Raw genomic sequence first — 20,620 nt, forward strand, 5'->3', positions numbered from 1 at the left:
GACCGTTTGTTACATGTTCAAAATGACCAAATAGGCATATTGGTAGTGTATTTATTCATAAATTGTGCAGTGAAATTGGGTCAAATTAGGCACATAGTGAGTGTGAGAGGTGAGTAACAATTAGCCACTGAGAAATGAGTGAAACCTTTCAAAGGACTCGTTAAAACCTTCCCTATATGTAAGAAAAAGGAGCTTTTGCTACATGTTCAATATGACGTCATGTTGGTTGTGTATTTATTCATAAATTATACAGTGAAATTGGGTGAAATTAGGCACATAGTGAGTGTGAGAGGTGAGTAACAATTACCCACTGAGAAATTAGTGAAACCTTTCAAAGGACTCTTTAAAACCTTCCCTATATGTAAGAAAAAGGACCGTTTGTTACATGTTCAAAATGACCAAATAGACATATTGGTAGTGTATTTATTCATAAATTATACAGTGAAATTGGGTGAAATTAGGCACATAGTGAGTGTGAGAGGTGATTAACAATTACCCACTGAGAAATTAGTGAAACCTTTCAAAGGACTCTTTAAAACCTTCCCTATATCTAAGAAAAATGAGCTTTTGTCACATTTTCAAATTGACCAAATAGGCATATTGGTAGTGTATTTATTCATAAATTATACAGTGAAATTGGGTCAAATTAGGCACATAGTGAGTGTGAGAGGTGATTAACAATTACCCACTGAGAAATTAGTGAAACCTTTCAAAGGACTCTTTAAAACCTTCCCTATATCTAAGAAAAATGAGCTTTTGTCACATTTTCAAATTGACCAAATAGGCATATTGGTAGTGTATTTATTCATAAATTATACAGTGAAATTGGGTCAAATTAGGCACATAGTGAGTGTGAGAGGTGAGTAACAATTAGCCACTGAGAAATGAGTGAAACCTTTAAAAAGGATTCTTCAGTACCATCCGAAATGTAGAAAAAAATCCACTTTAGAGGATATAATACATTGTTGACGGTCCCTAATTAGTCGTGCATTGGCCTAGCGTGTTAGTCTTATTGATCTACGCTTAAGAGGACGTACATTATATTGTTGACGGTCCCTAATTATCTCTGCATTCGTGGTAATAATCTACGCTTAAGAGGACGTACAATACATTGTTGACGGTCCCTAACCGTGAGCGCATTGGGCTACCGTATCAGCGGTAATAGTCACGCACAACAAAACAGCGTTACGGCTGGCTTGACTGGCATTTTGCGGATGACGGCTCACTTGACCGCAGTCGCTACTGGATCCATGCATGCGCTGGAGACATATGAAAAACACGGTCCGATATTTCATGATGACATCTCCTTACTTTAAGAAGAGCACTGTTGTGACTCGCAATGCCCCACAACAAGACCTCGACACCGGTTTACGCTCCAAACTTTCACGCAGACGGATCAAAACTGAGCAGTCTGTGGTAAAGCTAGAGGAACAAGAGGCAAAAATATCAGAGAATCCACTCTTATTGGCTGCTGTAAGTTCAGGTAATGTTGATTTTTGTTTTAATAGCACTGCATGAAACCAACAAAGTAGACTGTTGTACAGTGTGACATTTTCCAGGCATTTCAGAGTGAAAAATATGAAAACTGAATCAATATACTTCATTATGCAGTGGAGAAGCCAATGTTTTAGCAGACAAAGTAATGCATTAGATGGTTTCAAATGTTGATAATATGCTGTTTTGTATATTCTTGTATTTTGTCCTTGTAGGAAGTTGCCCTGAACAACCACCAGAGGACTCTGTTCAGCCAAAAACAGAATCATACACTGCACCTCTATCCTCACATTGTCGCAGGAGGAGACAACTGAAGGTGGAATATGTGAAGGAGGAAGATGATACACAGATGAAGACAGAGCACTGGGAGCCTGCAGAGTGGCGGAAACAACTGGATCACATCCGAGAGATGAGGAGCCACCGTGACGCACCTGTGGATAACATGGGAGCAGAGAAGTGCTATGACCACGATGCCCCGGCGCAAGTATGAGAAGTTTTATTACGAAGAAAAAGCTAAATTTTTTCATTCTCAGATTTAAATGACCTTTTTGTCCACAGGTAAAACGTTATCAAGTGCTGGTGTCTCTGATGTTGTCCAGTCAAACCAAAGACCAAGTGACTGCAGGTGCTATGGAGCGTCTACGAGCACATGGATGCACTGTGGAAAATATACTTGCAACTGACGATGAAACACTTGGCAAACTAATTTATCCTGTCGGGTTTTGGAGGGTAGCGATATACTTTTCATAAATATCTCTCAGCATGTGTACTTTATTTATTTTAAAAAAAAGTCTCGATATACCAGATGCATTCTGTGTCTGTTTCTCTCTCTTGCAGACGAAAGTGAAGTATCTGAAGCTGACCTCCACCATGCTGCAGAAAGAGTTTGGTGGGGACATTCCAGACAGTGTTGAAGGCTTGGTGCGTTTGCCTGGAGTTGGGCCAAAGATGGCGCACCTTGCCATGGACATCGCCTGGGACCAGGTGTCAGGCATTGGTGAGAATACAGTTTACACTTTTTATTACAAATAGAATCAGAGTTATGGGATCTAATTGAACACCCTGGTTTGTACATTACTTTTATAGGCTTGTATATTACTCAATTTCAGTTGACCATGCAAATTCAGTCATCCAGGTGTTTTAATCCATTTAAATACAAATAGATAATAGCTGTGAAAAGAAAATGAGGTCCGAGGCACACAAAATCAGCTACTGGTGAAGTTTATTCAACGCCAACCCGTTTCAACTTGCTACCGAGTCTGCGTCGGGGCAGTGATTAACACACAGGTGCAACCGTTCTTGTAATTTGCATGTCATGTGACTGAAAAAATATCACGTGGCAGGACATATTTCAAAATTTAAAAACATGTGCCCGGCCCGCCTTTGCTGCGGGGTTTGGGCTCCTCCTGGCATTCCTCCGCTGCCTTGGGCATTCACTAACCCACCCGCCTTCACACCCTTTTTAATGCACCACATAAGAACAGACAAAAAGACAAAAACAATGGGAAAACAAAAAACAAAACAAAAAACAAAAAGATAGGGTAAGCCTCATGCTTATTTTAATGCACTCTACACCAATCTAGGTACAAAACATGGGAAAGGGAACAAAAACTAGGGCTGGGCTTGAAGGCGGATTGTCCCTGACCTGGTTTTGCACCTGGGGGCTGGGGTAGATGTTGGGGGGCGGCCCGGGCCCTCCAGGTGAGGGGGGGGGGCGGGGGAGGGTGGAGGAGGACGGACGAACGGGTTGGGGGTGTGGGGGGGTGTGGGTCTCGGAGTGTCAATGTAATGACGACGTATGATCACACATGATTATATCCCTTTCATTTAGTTCTGTTTTACTTATCCATCCAATCGCGTAATCCTTCCTCCCCATGTGTATCCCATTTGTCTCTTCTGTTGTGTCCTGTGTCCTTCTCACTTGTGTAATTGTGCACTTTGTTTCTTATATACTCATCACTTAATAAAAAAATAAAATAAAAACATTTAAAAACATACATCGATACCTTTGTGATGGATCAGGCTGCATACAAACCAGGAACATGACATCACTGCAGTTTGTTGACAGTGTGGCAAATGTACATAAGCACAATAAACCGCAAGAAAAAGAACATTAAGGACCTGCTAAATTAGGGATGACAGTTTTGTGTAGAAACAACAGAGAGCACCTCACAAGAATGGTGAGTAGTCAATTTCTTCATTCAGGCCAGGGTGACAGGTGGCATGAAGTTTATGAATCCAAAAAGTCTTCCGTTTTAAGAGGAGCTTGAGTCTATCTCCACCTCTTTTGTTAGGCGGTGAAAATAGCTGTACTGACTAATTAAAAGAAAGACATTGAGGACTTCCACTACCTAGTCTCATAAACCTGGCACAGAGCCGTGCAAAGGATGCCCTGGGTCCTTATTGGTGAAATTACTGCAATATCACCACCCATGTCTACAAGTAATGGGTGTTTAGGTGCCTCAAGCCTTGACAAAGCTGCTTGGATGAGCAGCGAAACAGCAGCTTTCTTATAATACATCAGTCTAGCTGCGTTTTGTTTTTTACTCATCAATCAAAATGTGGGGAAATTGTGAATTAAAATGTAAGTTCAATTCTCATTTAGATTCCTCAGAGACATTTGGTTGCATTGGTGCTACCACAGCAAAAAGTGGCTGGAGATTCCCCTGTTTAGATTATAATCAGTATACAAATGCACACTGCATTATACCACATTCAGATATATTCTCCACATCTGCAGTGAGATCATTGGAACTAAGTTAACTAAACTAACTAATACATGTTGCATTTATGTGGACTGGGGTGCTCGTTTTTTCGAGATGTAACATCATTGTCCCCAGTTGTTTTGTGTTTATGTGTAGTGGGAAAGTGGGGATTTGGACGTCGGTTTGGATGCGGTTTGTTAATTTTATAAAATATCACATAAATTTTCTTTTTGCTAGCATTAATGTCGGGTAGCTTGTTTTGACCCGAGTTTGCCAGTTCCAGACGACCACATGAACAGAATGAATAGATGCATGCTTTATAGCTGTTATTGATATTGATTTCTGTGACATATTTTGTCTAAAGGGGTGGACACACATGTGCATCGAATCTCAAATAGACTGGGTTGGACCAAGAAAACAACCAAGAGCCCAGAGGAGACACGCAAGGCCCTGGAAGAGTGGTTGCCCAGGTAACGGGACGACCACTGCACAAACACTTAAGTCAAAGGCTGAGGTCGCCAGGACTGACCCAGATACACTGTGGCCTCCTCCCATTCAGCTAGTCTGTAAACATTTGTTTTCAGGTTTTACTCTTAAATTAGTCTGATCAGGGATGGTAGAGTAGCTACAAACTGCCCTCAGGTATTTTCAAGCAACTTGTCTCCAGAAGGATTTTTTCTTTTCTTTTCTTTTCTTTTTTATGTATCAATCTATTTAAGAACATGATAGTGTTATTGTTTTTACCTTTCATACTGAGATTGCATATGAGATCAAAAGGTCAAAAATAACAATTGCTTTAATTACTTGCTATATGCTACCATGTGAACTGGAACAGTGCACAACCAAGACTAAGTTACACTTAGTTGATCCCCGTAGGGAAGTCCATTTTCTGCATTTGACCCACCCTTCAATGTTGCTGGGGCAACCGTCCAGGAGCAGTGGGCAGTCCCAGTAGGCAGGCATCTGGAACCGCATTGTGTTTCTTAGGTATTGGGTCCACTATTTTTCCATAATCGAGTGGCTTGAAGCCCATTCTACTTAAAACAATTGTGCCTATGGGACTGTATGATGTCACCACTTTTAATGCTTTAACTTTCTTTGTTAATTTTTTGCAGTTGGCAGTTTTTGTTTCATGTGAATAGGCTCAGTGACTGCATCTAAACCATTTGCAAGTCAAAACATCTGCATTTTGATAAAAAAATCTACTGTAAGAGTTTGGCCCACCCTCCAACTCGATATTAAACTATAGACTCTTTTATGTTGCCACTTGAATATGACCTGGTTATTAAACAATTTAACCCATTACGACCCACCTGTGAAGCTGCGGACCTCATGATTAACTTGTTTGTTTGTTGTAGGGAGCTGTGGAGTGAGATCAACTGGCTGCTGGTTGGTTTTGGGCAGCAGGTCTGTTTACCGGTCAACCCGCTGTGCTCCGTGTGTCTAAACCAGCACAACTGTCCCTCTGCCCACAAAGCATCCCCTGTGAAGAGACTGAAATCCGCATCCCCTCGCTCGCCAAGCCCAAAATCCCACAAAACAAAAACAGAATCTGGTAAAGTTGAGCCTTCGTCACCTGTTTCCCTGTCTTTACAGAAAAAGCGCAAAAATGATAAAGTTAATGGAAATAAATCTTAGTGATTCTACATTTTTGTATATATGTGTTTCAAAAGAGAGTAAATATTTTTGTACTGTAAGCATTATATGTTCTTTTACATAATAAAACATTATAAAGGAATGGCTTATGGATGTTTATTCAATTTGTTCAATCACAAAGCAGCAGATGCAAGCAAGGCCTCTATACAGTTTAACGTTGTGGCATTTCCTGCACTCCTCCTGTTCCTGTTTCTTGGCTTCGTGCCACAAGTCACACCAGGATACTTACTGTTCAGTATAGATAATGTCATTTATGTTTTTTGTTTTTTTAACACATTAAATTATCAGTTTATGTGATTTAGGAATGGTTTACGTCAAATTTAAACATCATGAAGTCCAATTTGGATTTTTTTTTTTTAGACTCTGTTTAGTCCTGATTTGGTTGGTTCTTGGAAGGTCAATTATAAGACGGCACTCGGTGTGAAAAGTTTGAGAACCACTTACGTAGTTTTATTGAACGCACACAGTCGTTTGCATACAGCAATAATCTAAGGGCATGGCTTATTCACATCTTGAACGTAACAAGTTCTCACTCAAACATAAGTAAAAGTCAAAGGTGAGACCTCTCATATTCTGTTGAGGTCCTGTTCCCACTGGATGTTTTGTCCTCACTGCCTGGTTTAAATATCAAAAGCGCACACACCCACAGTTGCTTGTCCTAAATTCCTCGAGCAGCTCCCATGGGCTGCAGCCTATGTCACCGCACTTCAGGCGCACTGCAATGAATCTTTGACGCAACTGTGCACTTGTTATTGGTTGGCTGTGAGGAGAGCGCCCACAGAGGGGAGAATAAGGAGGACTTCTGCGCAGGTCACAGTCACCTCTATCTCCTGGGACTCACTGCGTCTTTTCACTCTCGTCACCAATGCTAGAAAATTCCACAACTTCCCAACTAGTTTCAAAAGCAGTTATTGGTGGTTAATAGTTTTCTTGTGCTCTGTGGAGGCGCGCTGGCATCTGCTGGTGACGTCTGTTCGCTCACCTGTTGCTGCACTGTGTCCGACAAGAGAACCTCGGGAGAGCGAGACATACACCTGAGAATTAAGTGTTACGCGCCAGGATCGGCTTTCTAATCTCTGATCTCTGGGATTACTCCACCAGTGGACGCGGCCTCTGTCTATGTTTTTTTTGGCCACAACTTTACGCACACTTTAATGGCTTGCGTCTGTCGAGAATTCGCCATGGATTAAACTTTCGTTCATTTCATACCATGTGTTTGATCCTTGCGCCGTGGACAGATTTTGGATTAATTGCTGCCATGCACTCACGCTACTCTAAATAATGATGATCTTTGAGTTCCAGCAGCGCGCAGCCGTACGTTGGATTAAGAGACTTTCGACCGCTCTCCGATCAAGCACCTGTTTATTCCTTTGAGACTCTTTGACCTGTTTGTATCTATTCACGGGCGATGGATGGCGAGCTGAGACCGAGGCTCTGTTTCATCACTAAAGGAGACCGCGGATATGGCTTTCACTTGCACGGGGAGAGGAATAAAGGTGGACAGTTCATTCGGAAAGTGGAACCGGGCTCCTGTGCAGAGTATGCCGGACTGAGACCAGGAGACAGGGTGGTGGAGGTGAACGGGGAGAACGTGGAGAACGAGACGCACCACGAAGTGAGTAGAATAAAGTAAACAAGGGTTTGGCAGGATACAGTTGGCAGAAAAGGGCCAAGACGCAATACATGAGGCATAACAATAAGTCTATACCTGTACAACCACTTTTCCCTAGCCTGAGGAGAAGGAGGGGGCACCAAAATGGGTCAGTGATAGCTTTGTGTAATGGGAATCAGTGTAACTCTTTGTCATGGTTAAACTATGGCATGTGTAGACCATACAGTAAGGGAAAGCACATTGGTAACACACACATTTTTCGGAATTATACTGTTTGTGTGGAATGTAAAATGAAATCATGTAAAACAGGGAGAAACCAACACAACTAGTTTCTATTCAACTCATCTGGTGTTGTTTAGAGTAGAGGTATTGCATTTGCCATCCTCTATTTCTGTGTGCTCTTTTGTAGGTGGTAAATCGAATCCGGGAGGTAGACTTCCGCACGCGGCTGCTGGTTGTGGACAGTGAAACAGATGAGTACCTCCTCAGTCGAGGCTTGTCCTGCACCGAGGAGCTGGCCGTTGAGCTGGGCAACCTGTCCCCACGGCCATCTCCCGCCAACACTCCCAGCTCCTCGCCCATCCCTCCCTTCCTGCTGAGGGAGAACGGCATGCTGTCCCCTAGATCAACCCGCTCATACGCCCTGTCCACTGTGCACCCTCTCACCATCTCCCACTCTCCCACTCCCACTGTCACTGATGGAAAGTCTTCAAGAAATTCCGTGGCATCCAGCATAACGACAGACACAGAGGTGAGCTGCAACAGACAGATACAGGTTGATAGGATGGAGAGGTGTATAACACTGACCGGGGAGGTCGAGGCTAAGCTGGACTTGGCTAAAGCGCCAGGTCACACTGTCTGTTACCTGTGTTAGGCCTGTAATACTAAAGTCACCAGACATCACCTTTCACGTCTGAGGCAATAAACAAGTAGAAAATATATTATTTGCACTCTGTCTTGCTGCTTTTCTCTGTCAAATGTAAAGCAGTCTTTAAATCACAGTAATCCCAGAACATTTCAAAGACTTTCTCACAGTCTTTAGTTTCCTTTAAATCTTTCACACTGGACCGAGATCCTTTGTCTGACAGTTTGATATAGGCTGTGAGTGGCGTGTGAACATTGCAAAAATGCATTGTTTATGAAGGGGCCTGTCTGTGTGTTAACTCCTCGCTCTCAGGTAAAGATCTGCAGGTGCGGTGTGCTGATCGTGTTTCCTGCCATGTCAGGAGCACACTAAGCATTGTTTAGTCAAATCCAATGACCATTTCAGATTCCTGCTGAGATAGGATCCTATTTGTGCATCTCTATAGCATTATTCGGACAACAGATGGAAATCCAAGAACTTGTAGAACAGGCATAGTTAATCAATCATTTTAATTTGTTTTTTCTTGTATTTAGTTTGAGTTTATTGTTTAATAAAGAGATTGATTTTAAGTGTATTAAAAGATAAGATGTCGAGATTGTGCTGTTGCATAATCAAACTCTTCTTGAGTTTGCCTTGAGGCTCACACACCATATCAGTGTGAGACATTGTGATCCCTGATCTCCAAATGCTGCATTACTTAAAGTCATCTTTGAGAAAAGCAAAATACACTTTGTGACGATACAGTAAAGTTTAGCGTCAGAAGCCACTGGAAAAAGCAATAAGAATTGCGTTCAGATATTTAGCTTTTGTTTTAGTTCAAAACAAAGAGCACCAGAGCCTTCTGCCCACTTCGTCTGTTTGGCCGAGGACACAGTAAATATGGGCTGTCCTTTGACTGGCCAGCACTGCTGTCACTTTTCTGTAGCACACGGTTCAGTTGAGTTGTGACAATGCTAAGATGTTATGTGAACCGTGTCATATTCAATAAAAAGTCCTTCTCTCTTTTTCTATTGTAATTAAGTTAAGAGCTGCTGATTGTCGAGTACATTAACTTTGTCCAGTCATTTAGCACATTATCAAGTCATTATGTAAAAGTGTTCCTTGTGCACTTTGTGAGATTGCTCTACTGTACGCAAGCGATGCTTTTGCATTACGCACCTTGGGATTGATGCTCACTTCACTGAAAATGTAAATAAAGGTTTATTGTTGCATGATATTATTATGGCATCAGATGCCCATATATTCTTATATAACCCAAAGCTGGTCACAGCCATAGAACTTTGTGAGAGGTCACTAACATCAGTACATAATGTAAATAATTTCTTCACAGAAAAACAAGACAATATTTCTTTTTATACATAGAGCGCACACTTCTTTGACGTTTTGAAGCCTTATTGGATAAGAGTCAAAGGGAGTGAAGAGCAGGGAGCATTGGGAGAGACTGAACTGGAACCAACGATGCTAGTTTAGAGCATGTGGCAGCAGACTACTGACTACCATTAGACTACTGGCTACTGCTTACACATAGATTTATACATTCATTCATTTAAATAATCATGTGGTTTGCAGGTTTATGCCTGTTCACATCCCCAGGAGTTTTGCAGCTTACATCAAAATTAGGCTTTATCAAGTTTAAATCATGTTTAGATCTGACATTTTCTCAAAAGAGTCTTACCAAAAAACAAGTTGCTGATACTGTAATCGTGTAAAGAACTTGTAAACATAAAACATCACTGGCCACTATGTTGTCTGTCTGTCTGTCTGTCTCCATGACAGACTGTCTCCATGGCGCTCCGCTTGTTCACTGAGGCAGTGACAGATTGACAGACTTAAATATTTGTAAAGTTTCCGCTTGCAGTAACGGTCTGCAGACTAACCCTGCAGACACAGGTGAAGTGCCACACTGGTCTTCAGGATCAGGACTGGGGCAGATCCACTTAAGCCACGTAGCCCACTGGCTAATCCGCCCACACACTTTCTCTGATTAGTTGTGCAAAAATAAACTGATTTAGTCTTATTATAGACACACTTTTCAGCTACAGGAAATTGTAATGGCACAACATTATTCATTCTTATTCCTCTAAGTTGTCACAGAAAATGATTTCCAAACTGATAACTCTTCTTGATGCAACTCTTCATAATCTGGCCTTGAATGTACACAAGATGCATGCAGTGGGGGGTGACACATCGTACTTTTAGTGGCAACAGTTTTACATAATTGAATTATCACAACTTCAGATATAAAATTTATATTAGTCCCCTTTATTGCATTAGCAATGCTAATGTGTCTACTTTGTATAATGGTTTAAGAAGGAAACTGGTTTATCTTATTAAAAAAAATGTTTACACTTGCATGCAGCGATTCATTTAAGTACTTACTTTTGTAGTAATATGACACAAAACTCACTACCGTCACCCACTGCTCCTTACGGGTTGCCCCAGCAGACAAATTTCCCTACGGGGACAATAAAGTCCACCTTAACCATAACCGTAACCTTAAATCATTCTTATGATAAAAAAATCTACACTTTCCAAAAATAATACATAAAATAGATTTTTTTTAGATTTGAAAAAGAAAAACTAAAATAGTGCAGATCATTTCCATTTCTCTCAATTGTGGTTGTGCTGTTTTTGAACTTTCATGAAAGTCTGACGTGAATTCCATCTATCACTAATACCGAAAGACAATGATCCACTGTGAATTTGGATTGGATCAGATTGACTCTCTCCAAAGTGTAGGGGGTGCCACGCCCAGCATAATAACACAGATGTGCATATACTTCCTGAACTCAATGTAATCTTGTTTCCTCAGCTGCAGGTGGAGCCTTCGCCCGAGCCGACGACTGAACTCCTGCCCCGCCTGTGCCACCTGCTCAAGGGCGACAGCGGGTATGGCTTCAATCTCCATAGCAACAAGAAGAAGACGGGCCAGTTTGTTCGATCGGTGGACCCGACCTCTCCAGCTGAACAGGCAGACATGAGGCCTGGAGACAGGATAGTGGAGGTGAACGGAGATACATTTAGAGCATCTAATGTTAATCTGTATCGTGACTGTGGTTGGATTAGGGCAGATTGTGTTAGTGCTGGTGTCAGAAGAGTAAGATCAGAGACCATTACCATAACTGGATGGTTCGAATCCCAGCTCCCGCAGGTGCACACTGTCACTCTGAACTTGGGCAAGACACTTCAGTGCCCGCGCACACTGGTGTGTGAATGAGAGTGTGATATTGTGTTTTGGTCAAGAAAGGTTTTCAGGTTATTTCCTTCCACTTTTATGAATGAATAACAAGGGCGGCGCAGTGGTGCAGCGGTTAGCACTCGTGTCTCACAGCAAAAAAGATTCCAGGTCCACACCCGGGTTTCCACCTGGGCGGGAACTTTCCACGGGAAATTGAAGCTACATACCTAGCTTACCACCACAGAGTATTGAGTACATGTAAAGCGCTTTGTGACTATGTCTGACAGGCACTTTACAAATAAAGTCCTTTCCTTTCTAATAACCAAAGAGTTTAACTTCCATGCAACTAATGTTGTGATCCTACAAAAAATGTATCAAATAGTAAATACAAATTTTGCAATGATTCAGCTGAAGAAATAAGTCTATATGAATTAGATTTGAGATTTTTTTTCACTTGCCTCACAGGGTTTTACAAAAATGCTGATTTGCTCAGAGAAACAGTTTGAAACAATGAGACAGATGTCAAACAGTGAAACACAAGAGCTAATGTTATGTCCGTATGTCCCAGCGGTCGACAGTGAAGCAGGAGATGGGTGTTTGTCTGTGCAGTTCTTTGAAAGCGTGACTTACCGGCAACTTTAGCACGTTTCTGTTCTCTTGTTCAGGTGAATGGACTGAACGTAGATGGGCTGAAGCACTCGGATGTGGTGGCTTTTATCAGAGCTGGAGGTGATGAATTGCAGCTCCTTGTGGTGGATCCGGAAACAGACGAGCTTTTCCTTCGTCTGGGAATCACACCCACAACCAACCATGTCAAAGGTTTGTCATAAGGACCTTTAAAACCAGAGTTTTAGTGTGATGATATGCCGGTTGAAGTCGAGTAAAACCTTTCCAAATCTGTGGTAGAATTATCAATCTCATAAATTGGTGATTTATAGTCTATTATTCCATTGGTTTCAGAGTGGTTCACACCAAGCACCACCTGATAAAATTTAGCACTGGGACTTGATCAGGACTAAATGATGGCTAAAAAGGGGCTAAAATAGACTTAAACCTGGACTAAATTATGAGTAAACTGCAGTCTTAACCTTAAGAAAAGTCCAAATGCACTACAAAACATATACAAAATTGTATGAGATGAAAATAAGTAAAATACCCACAAATATCAAGTTTTTTTTCACATAAAAAACTCACATAGTGCATCTTTAAGTGGAATGCTGTGGCCTGAATGAAATACTACAATGTAAAGTAAAGTCAGGCTCACAGGGATTTAATTTGTGTCTGTGTTTCAATGCAAATTCCTTTCTCAATCAAATTTTAATGTTCACATTTTGCAGAGGTCTATGTGGATGAAGCCACCACTGAAAGCATCCCCCCAACACCATCTCCTACCATCGACCTCACGTCGTCACACCCCCCGATCATAAACGTCACCCTGACCGACGGCTCCATCAGCCCCAAATCCCGGGCCAACGGGAGCACTGCGTCCCAGTCGTCCCGGAGCTCCACCACACAGTCTGAGATCAGCAGCTCCGATATGAGCATTCAGGTAACAGGGCAGAGGCGTGTGCGCAGCGAAATAACAAAGACACAAAGGAACAACAGCAAATTCTTCGGTGGTTTTGTGTTGCAGGTCCCGGACGACGATGACAGGTGTGTGCCAGACCCCTTTGCGGAGGGCGGCCTGCGCTTGAGTCCCACTGCGGCGGAGGCCAAGAAGAAAGCCCTGGCCGGTCGCACCAAAAAGCGAGCACCGCCGATGGACTGGAGTAAGAAGAAAGAAATCTTCAGCAACTATTGAATCGAAGGGGTTTGGACATATGAAGAACCTGTTTTGACATAACCTGATTACCAACTACTCGACAAATCATGAGACATTTGGGTTGGGGTTGTTGGAGAAATGTCACACTCAGGCAAAATAAGGACTAAAACAGGGACTTTACGTGTGAAGTTCACAGTGTTGCTCTTTTTGCATTGTCCATGAGTAGTGAGTGACCTATACCTGTATGCACTTTCCCTCTTTAGTGTGTATGCTGCAGCAAGAGTGCAAAAATCTATCAGCTTTGTGTCTGGACCGTAGTTTTAGGTTTTGTTGAAAAATGTCAGTGCTGCTGTGTGTGTACAGTCTCATCAAAGCTCGATCTGTGCAGTAGATTTCAGCATATTTAATGTACATCGTCTAGTGGTTTGCAAACTGATTTCCAAGTAAGTCGATGTCTCACTGATAAATCGTGGTCCTCCAGTTGATCTTGTACCACAGCTTGAGAACAATTGTCAGTGCCAATTTATTTCACTGTAACTAAAGAAGTAATCATGCTTGAACTTAAAGGGACATTTCAAGATTTTTGACATAGGGCCTCATTTCCTAGTTATTCAGAGTGTTGTTGATTTCTGGAGATTTTTTTATTTTTTTTATTCATGCAGTCTTTATTCACCTTATTCCGGAGGCTCGCGTGGGTGCTGCCATTAATTGTGCCCGCCCCTTTTCTCCTATGTGTTAACATGGGGCCGGAGAAATCCACAGAAAATCAGTTACTACACGAAAACAAAGCCGTTTTTAGGCCGCGCAGAGAAACGGTGCAGTGTTGACATGTTGGTGCAAATGAACATTGGCCATTTTACACAAATCAATCGCCTAAACATCAGATTTGAGCAGAGAATATTTTCCCTCGTTCTCCGATTAAATGAACGAGCTTCGCGCTCGACCGGAAGTGTCTGTACAACGGAAGTGCCGAGACAAAGCAAAAAGTGGCAAAAGTGGGCGGGGCGGAATAAGGTGAATATTTGAAGAATTTAGTGGTGCTAGGCTCGTGCTAGGCTAGTGCATGTCTATGGTAACTAGTAGCCTGCATTAAAAACACTCTGACCCAAGCACTGTGCACTTGAGGCAAATCACTTATGGTAAATGGTAAATGGTCTCAACTTATATAGCACTTATATAACACCAGACCATGTCTGTGTTGACTGAATCATTTTTTAAATATAATTTGCATTTAAAAGAACTTATATTTGAGCAGCATCAGCTTCCTGGTTGTAAGCTACGCAGCCCCGGAGTTATCTGCTAGGTTGCCGGATCTACAGCAGTTTGTTTACCTGCGGCCGGCATTACTACACGTGGAATTTACAAAGGAGCTTTCTACAAATCAGATATGGCAACGTTTGGAGGACTACCTCATTATTTTGAAGAGGTTTTTAATGCAGGCTACTAGTTACCATAGACATGCGCTAGCCTAGCACCACTAAACTCTTCAAAATATAAGGACTGCATGAATTAAAAAAATATATAAAAAATCTCCAGAAATCAACAACACTCTGGATAACTAGGAAATGAGGCCCTATGTCAAAAATCCTGAACAATCCCTTTAAAGCCACACTGCAGAACATTCCATGTTATTGTTGCGAGGTGTAAACATGCTCCTACTGCTCTGCTAGACACCAGTGGGCTATAAAGCATTTGTAAGAGGACCTAAGGTATGTAAACCTCATGTTTGGTTGCCTATAGTCAAAGTGAAGGCAGCCAGGAGCATCTCCATGGAGACGAGCCGGTGTTTTACTGCTCCCAGCGACGTTAAGAGTCAAGTTTGGGGAGAGGCGAACCCTTATATAAAGACGTGTGGCTTTTGAGGTAGTTTTGATCAATAGAAACACCAGTAATGAAATAAGATATTTTATTTTGATTTACTGATGTTATACGGTGTGGCATGAATGAACAAAATGTTAATATTGTTAAATGTACTTTGCAGTTGTAATTAAGCATCAAACAATGTGAAATAAACTACATGATGCTGTACAAGGTGTTTAATATCATATTGGACTCCTCCCTCCAAACGAGGACAACGGTAAATCTTTTGGGACGTGGATAAACAAAGAGCTGAATAAGGACTAGTGCATGAGGCAAACAGGAAAAGCCAGCTCATGTCCTTCAGATGGAGATGCTCAACTCCTGTGCCCTAAATTTTACACACTGAACAATGAAGACCTTCTCACAGTGTCTGTATCAGATGCACAGATATGAATATGAAGCTGGTCTCCGATCCCACATCAATCTGTAAGGAGCACGGGTGGAGGAAGTGCTCAAAATCAAAGAGAAACTAAATGGGACAAATATTATTGTTGAAATAAAAGACGCCAGATTTTTATTCCGTAGATATTTGCGTGGGCTCTGAGTTGTCCAGGAGTTTAAGCTGCCCCAAGGATCTTTTATCTTGAGCGATGTTTTGATCAAAGGAAGATTAACCTATTGGGCATGTTTTGGGTTCATGAGAAAAACTGGAGAACGCAGGGAACCCCACACAGACTTGTGGGGAACATACAACTCCACTCTGACTTGGGTCTTGCACACAGCTGGCTTAGAAAAAGAAGAATATTTCGGGGTTAAAGTTTATATTCAGTCCATATATTGAGCCTATACTTTCCAGTACTACCATAAGGTACTGACACTTCCACTGCAAATGATCGTTACATAACACTAAAAGGACATTTTATTTCCACAAAATGTGAATAAAGAGTTATGTTTAGGACAGAAGTACTGAGCAAAGTAACTCGGAGTCGTGTGTTTCACACCAATTCTATCAAAAGTTGTTTTCCTGCAGATCATATTAATGAAGAATAAAAGATGCCCTCCCATGTAAGAGAAGCTGGTAATTATAGTCTGATGGTGAATCAGATAGACGCAGGGCTAGGGTTTAGTGGGGAATTTGTGACGAGTCACTGAACCCCATTGTCTCCTGCGGGTCCCACAGCAGCAGAGGAGCTCAAAGAGATGCCTAAAGAGGCTTTGATGCGAGCAAGCTGGAATTTCTGTCCTAGATAAATATTCATTCACATGGGAAATCGCAAAAGCCCAAATTGTGGGCTCAAGTCAATATAAAGGGTCAAGGTTTACAGGCACAGATTTACAACGCACTGGATCAGATTTTTCAGCCAATAAATAACATCCATAAAGCGTGTTTTTACAGCTGTTTTAATACAAATAACTGTGGTTTTTACTGAGGGTGCTTATCTCTCATCACATCTGATGTGTAACTTAGCTGGGAGCGGGAGCTGGTCTCCATGAAGATGTGGTTACTCAGTCTGCTCCTGCTCCAAATGCTTTACTTTGATAACCCACTGCAAAAAGAGCATTGTCACTGACTTGTATGTTTAGCATCACTGGCATATTTAGTCATAATTCACAATTATAGAACAACCTGGAATGTTCCGCAGGGTGGCTTTAAACAGGCTAGTGTTCAAGCACAAACATTAGCTGGGATTATACTTGTAAAACTGTGCATGTGTCGCCTTGGATTTGTTAAGGAAGCCATTTTGTCCCTTTCGACTAAAACTTTCTAGAGAACTTGTCGTTGAAATAATGTATTTGTATTTTTCACATTGATTTTCTGGTCAGTGTAACAATTCTCAAACCTACAACAGAATGAACTTTACAGCAGCAGACGGGGCCTTTCTGTGAGGAGTGTGTAGTGCCCTTTTGATTTTTGAGCCCCTGCCCCTCTCTGATGGAACTACCGTGAAAACTAGGAATATCCTTCTTACATATTTTTTCAGCAAATAACTAAACTTATTTCCTGGCTTTCCATAAGTATTTATCAATTAATTACCAAGAGAGTGAATGAATAATCGATCATCATTAGGTAAATAATAAAACATGCTACTCTTTCCGGCTCTTTGCTATTTCCACCGTACTACTGCTATTGTAGTCCTGTGCGCTGTAGTAAAATGCTACTTTTTGTTACAACCTTCTTCTGTCCATTCACACGTGAACAACTTAAAAAGGTTCAGTTTATGGATCATGTAATTTGAGCCTGGAGTCACGGAAAAGAGGTCACAGATAATGGTATGATGTCATAATGGTAATGTCATAACAGATAATGGTATGATATATAGGGAGGTTAAAGTGCAAACCCTGACAAGCAGAAGCAAATCTAATACCCCCTATAAACACTCAACTTGTATGTGAGCTTTAACACATCAATCACTTTGAAATAGAGAAGGCAAGTGGCAATGGATTCACACAGAAATAAAGGGCTGCTAAATTACAACAAAATCATGCTCTTTATTGGATATTAAAAACCACTTTGTTCAGTCTCTCTGCCTGTTCCCATCTCTTTTTTTTTTGCAGGTATTTCAAAAAACGCTCACATCCCTTTATCAGTTTTCCTGATTATCATCACACACTGTTATGTTGAATACAAAAATGTTCATAAAAACTGCAAACACTAAGAGTAACAAGTGGAAAAAGCTCTGACCTAAAATATTTGATTTCAGATTGTCACGTATTACTTATTAATGCTCGATTTAATGTTCAAATGGTCACAGTCTAGGTCAAATTCAGTGTCTACGATGTATTTACTAATTATAGGAAAATAGAAACCTCTGCGGTTTATTTTGCTGAAAAAATGTCACTTCATTGAATCTTTGTAGCCTTTCACCTCATATAGATCGATCAGGCAAAACATTATGACCACTAAAGTGACAAAACTTCAAACCCAAAATGCCTGTTCAAGTTGATATCTCTGAATTTATTATTTTTTTGCACCTGCACTGTAACCTAAAAGCAACTGCAAAACCACAAATTAGTCACTTTTGATATTAACTAGCTCTGATCAGTGTGTTCCTACAATGTCAGCATCAACATGACATGACAGGGTTTATACTGGTGGTAGCAAGTCAAGCTTAATGCTTTTTAATGCCATTTTAATGCTTAACTCATTGACTGCCAGCCATTTTTTAAATCAGAGTTTTTCAGGATTTTGACAGTTTTTTCAAGACACACCAAAAATTTTGGTCTCGGTCTGTCAACACGAAACCCACCAAAAGAAAGATTAGACGCTCTTCTTTCATCTAAAGAAAAGTTTGTTTGTACCTCTTTCCATTCTTTAGTAATCTCCCGTAGAAAATAGGTGAAATCACCCAAAATGCTGGTTTCTGACCAAAACCGGAGAAAACGAAAGAGCAATGCTGCCACTTAGTGACTCAATAAAAAAACATGTAGTTCTTTTATTGAGTCACTAGGTGGCAGCATTAGGCAGCACAACTAAGATTTTACCACCAGACATGTTCAAGGCTTTGCTGCAGCTGTTCTCATTGAAAAACCTAATTGACGTCTAAAGACGTCATTGGCAGTCAATAAGTTAAATACTCTATTTTGAATGCCTCAAATGCAAAAGAAAACCCCAACTATTTCATTTTGTAAAAAATAGGGGAATAAGGGGAAACTAGCTCGGACACAACGGACAACTTGCATAACATTGTGTAAAGGCTCAGTCACAACAGCAGCAGAATTAGTTTTAGTGTTTTTGACCAATGCATGCAGAAAGAATGGTTGAGCAATGTCTTATGGGTTCCGTCTCTAACAAAAGCAGAAATGTAATGTTTAATGCAAGTTTGATTCTGAATTAATGCTTTTTAACCACTTGACCGAGCGCATTTTCACCCGTTCGACTTTACTCAAATCTGAGAAAAGTGCAACAAAAACGATTAAAACTTTAATCTAAAGCCTTTAAACTGGAGTAAACTGGAGTAAAACTGGAGAAAATGAGATTGGTTAAAGTGCTTCGACTAAAGCTTCGAGTACACTGCAAAAGTTAAAATGACTGGAGTTCAGGATACTAAGATTGAAGCAAAAAACAGCTAAGAGGTTAAGTAAGGATTAAACGACGAGGAGCTGTGCGTTATACAGTTTTAATACACGTCATGGTGTTCCTCCGCAAAGTGCATTAAAACCTTATAATGAACGGCTCTGAGTTGTTTAATCTGCTTATACCATGGTCACACAAACAAACTGTTCATTGTGGCCCGTTTGCTGTTTTTTTTTTTTGTAAGTGCTGGGCAGGAGTTATTTTATGTTTTACCTATTTTACCTGAAACTATTTCCAACTCAAATGTTTGTCGTTACTATGGAAACAGCTGCAGTGGAGGGATATAGAACACGATTTAACTGTTGCCGGACCAACTGTGTGTAACACCGTTTTAACGCAGACCATGGTATAACTTTAAAGGCCTTCATTTTGACTTTTAATCCTTTTTTAAAGCCCAGCACAGTCAAAGTCGCGTACCATAATGCTCACAAGTGGTCATAATGTTTGGCCTTCTTGGCGCGTGTGAATATTGAGATAGCAGCTAGCATTTCCGCTAACATTTGAGTGGCATTTGCTCTTTGGCAGTGTCCTAGCTTTTTTTTTTTTACTTTGCCGTGCTCTCTTCTGACTTGGAGGTGCTGCGTTGGTGTGTAAAGGGTGATTTATTACTTTGAAAATGTTAAATGCATACCGAGCCACACGCACACATCCACAGTAAAACAACAGACACAGAGCATGCATACATATTAAAGGAAATTTAACAAAATAGATATTGAAACCCCTGCTGTTAACGACTCAAACCATGCGTGTTGAGAGAAAGTACTCATGCATACACATACATACATACACACATACACACACACACACACACACACGCACACACATACATACACACACATACATACACACCTCAATATGGCAACATGTTAGTGGTTGTAAAAGTGCGGATTAGTCGCAATTTCACAAGTCGATTTTATTTGCCATTCAGTATTGGGATATTTTTGCCAGTCAAAGACACTTAATTTCACAGTGCAACACAGTATGACAAACACTGACATTAGGGTCAAGACAGATCAGATATGGGTGAGGTTAAATTAAAAAAAAAAAAAAAGTCCATACAAAAAAGTTAAAATAAAATAAAATGTGCAAAAAAAACAACAACTTAACAGTCACTGAAAAGAGCATTAATAAAAAAGGAGCTTGTTACTTGTGCGAATTTATGTCCACTATTGAAAAGAAATCAGTAGCAGCAAAATAAAAAAAAACAACAGTATGGACCGCTTTGAAACGCTATAAAGAGCACGACGACATTGAAGATTACTGTTTTACTCAAGATATCAATATGGCATCAAACGGGTATCAGTACGGATGTGGACACGGACACGCACTCACTCAGACAAACGTTCACAGTTACAGGCGCAAAGACAGAGCGGCGGAAGTCAAGTTTAAGCTCAGTACCATGTCAAATAAACTACGCATTTTAACACACCGTTTTATCTTTTTTTTTTTTCTCAAACAAAATGCGTAAAAGTA

General features: G+C 40.9%; 2 protein-coding genes across 3 annotated transcripts; both read left to right on the forward strand.

Annotated features, from left to right (window-relative positions):
- Window positions 1–1,248: 1,248 nt before the first annotated feature.
- Window positions 1,249–5,923, forward strand: nthl1 (nth-like DNA glycosylase 1). Of its 2 annotated transcripts, none has more exons than XM_079554240.1 (6): window positions 1,249–1,483; window positions 1,710–1,978; window positions 2,053–2,223; window positions 2,332–2,491; window positions 4,564–4,669; window positions 5,558–5,923. In XM_079554240.1, the coding sequence occupies exons 1-6, from the start codon at window positions 1,255–1,257 to the stop codon at window positions 5,835–5,837; spliced, it is 1,215 nt and encodes a 404-aa protein (XP_079410366.1). In that variant the 5' UTR covers window positions 1,249–1,254; the 3' UTR covers window positions 5,838–5,923. The 2 variants fall into 2 exon arrangements, with proteins under 2 accessions (XP_079410366.1, XP_079410367.1); XM_079554241.1 differs by having other exon boundaries at window positions 1,338–1,473; window positions 5,558–5,922.
- A 973-nt stretch (window positions 5,924–6,896) lies between these two features.
- nherf2 (NHERF family PDZ scaffold protein 2) lies at window positions 6,897–13,899 on the forward strand. The gene is made up of 6 exons (XM_079553797.1): window positions 6,897–7,470; window positions 7,877–8,218; window positions 11,145–11,336; window positions 12,176–12,329; window positions 12,848–13,059; window positions 13,144–13,899. Exons 1-6 carry the CDS (start codon window positions 7,264–7,266, stop codon window positions 13,309–13,311), a joined length of 1,275 nt encoding a protein of 424 aa, XP_079409923.1. The 5' UTR covers window positions 6,897–7,263; the 3' UTR covers window positions 13,312–13,899.
- Window positions 13,900–20,620: the final 6,721 nt, after the last annotated feature.

The sequence above is a fragment of the Gobius niger genome (assembly GCF_951799975.1).
Source record: "Gobius niger genome assembly, chromosome: 3".
Classification (NCBI taxonomy): Eukaryota; Metazoa; Chordata; class Actinopteri; order Gobiiformes; family Gobiidae; genus Gobius; species Gobius niger.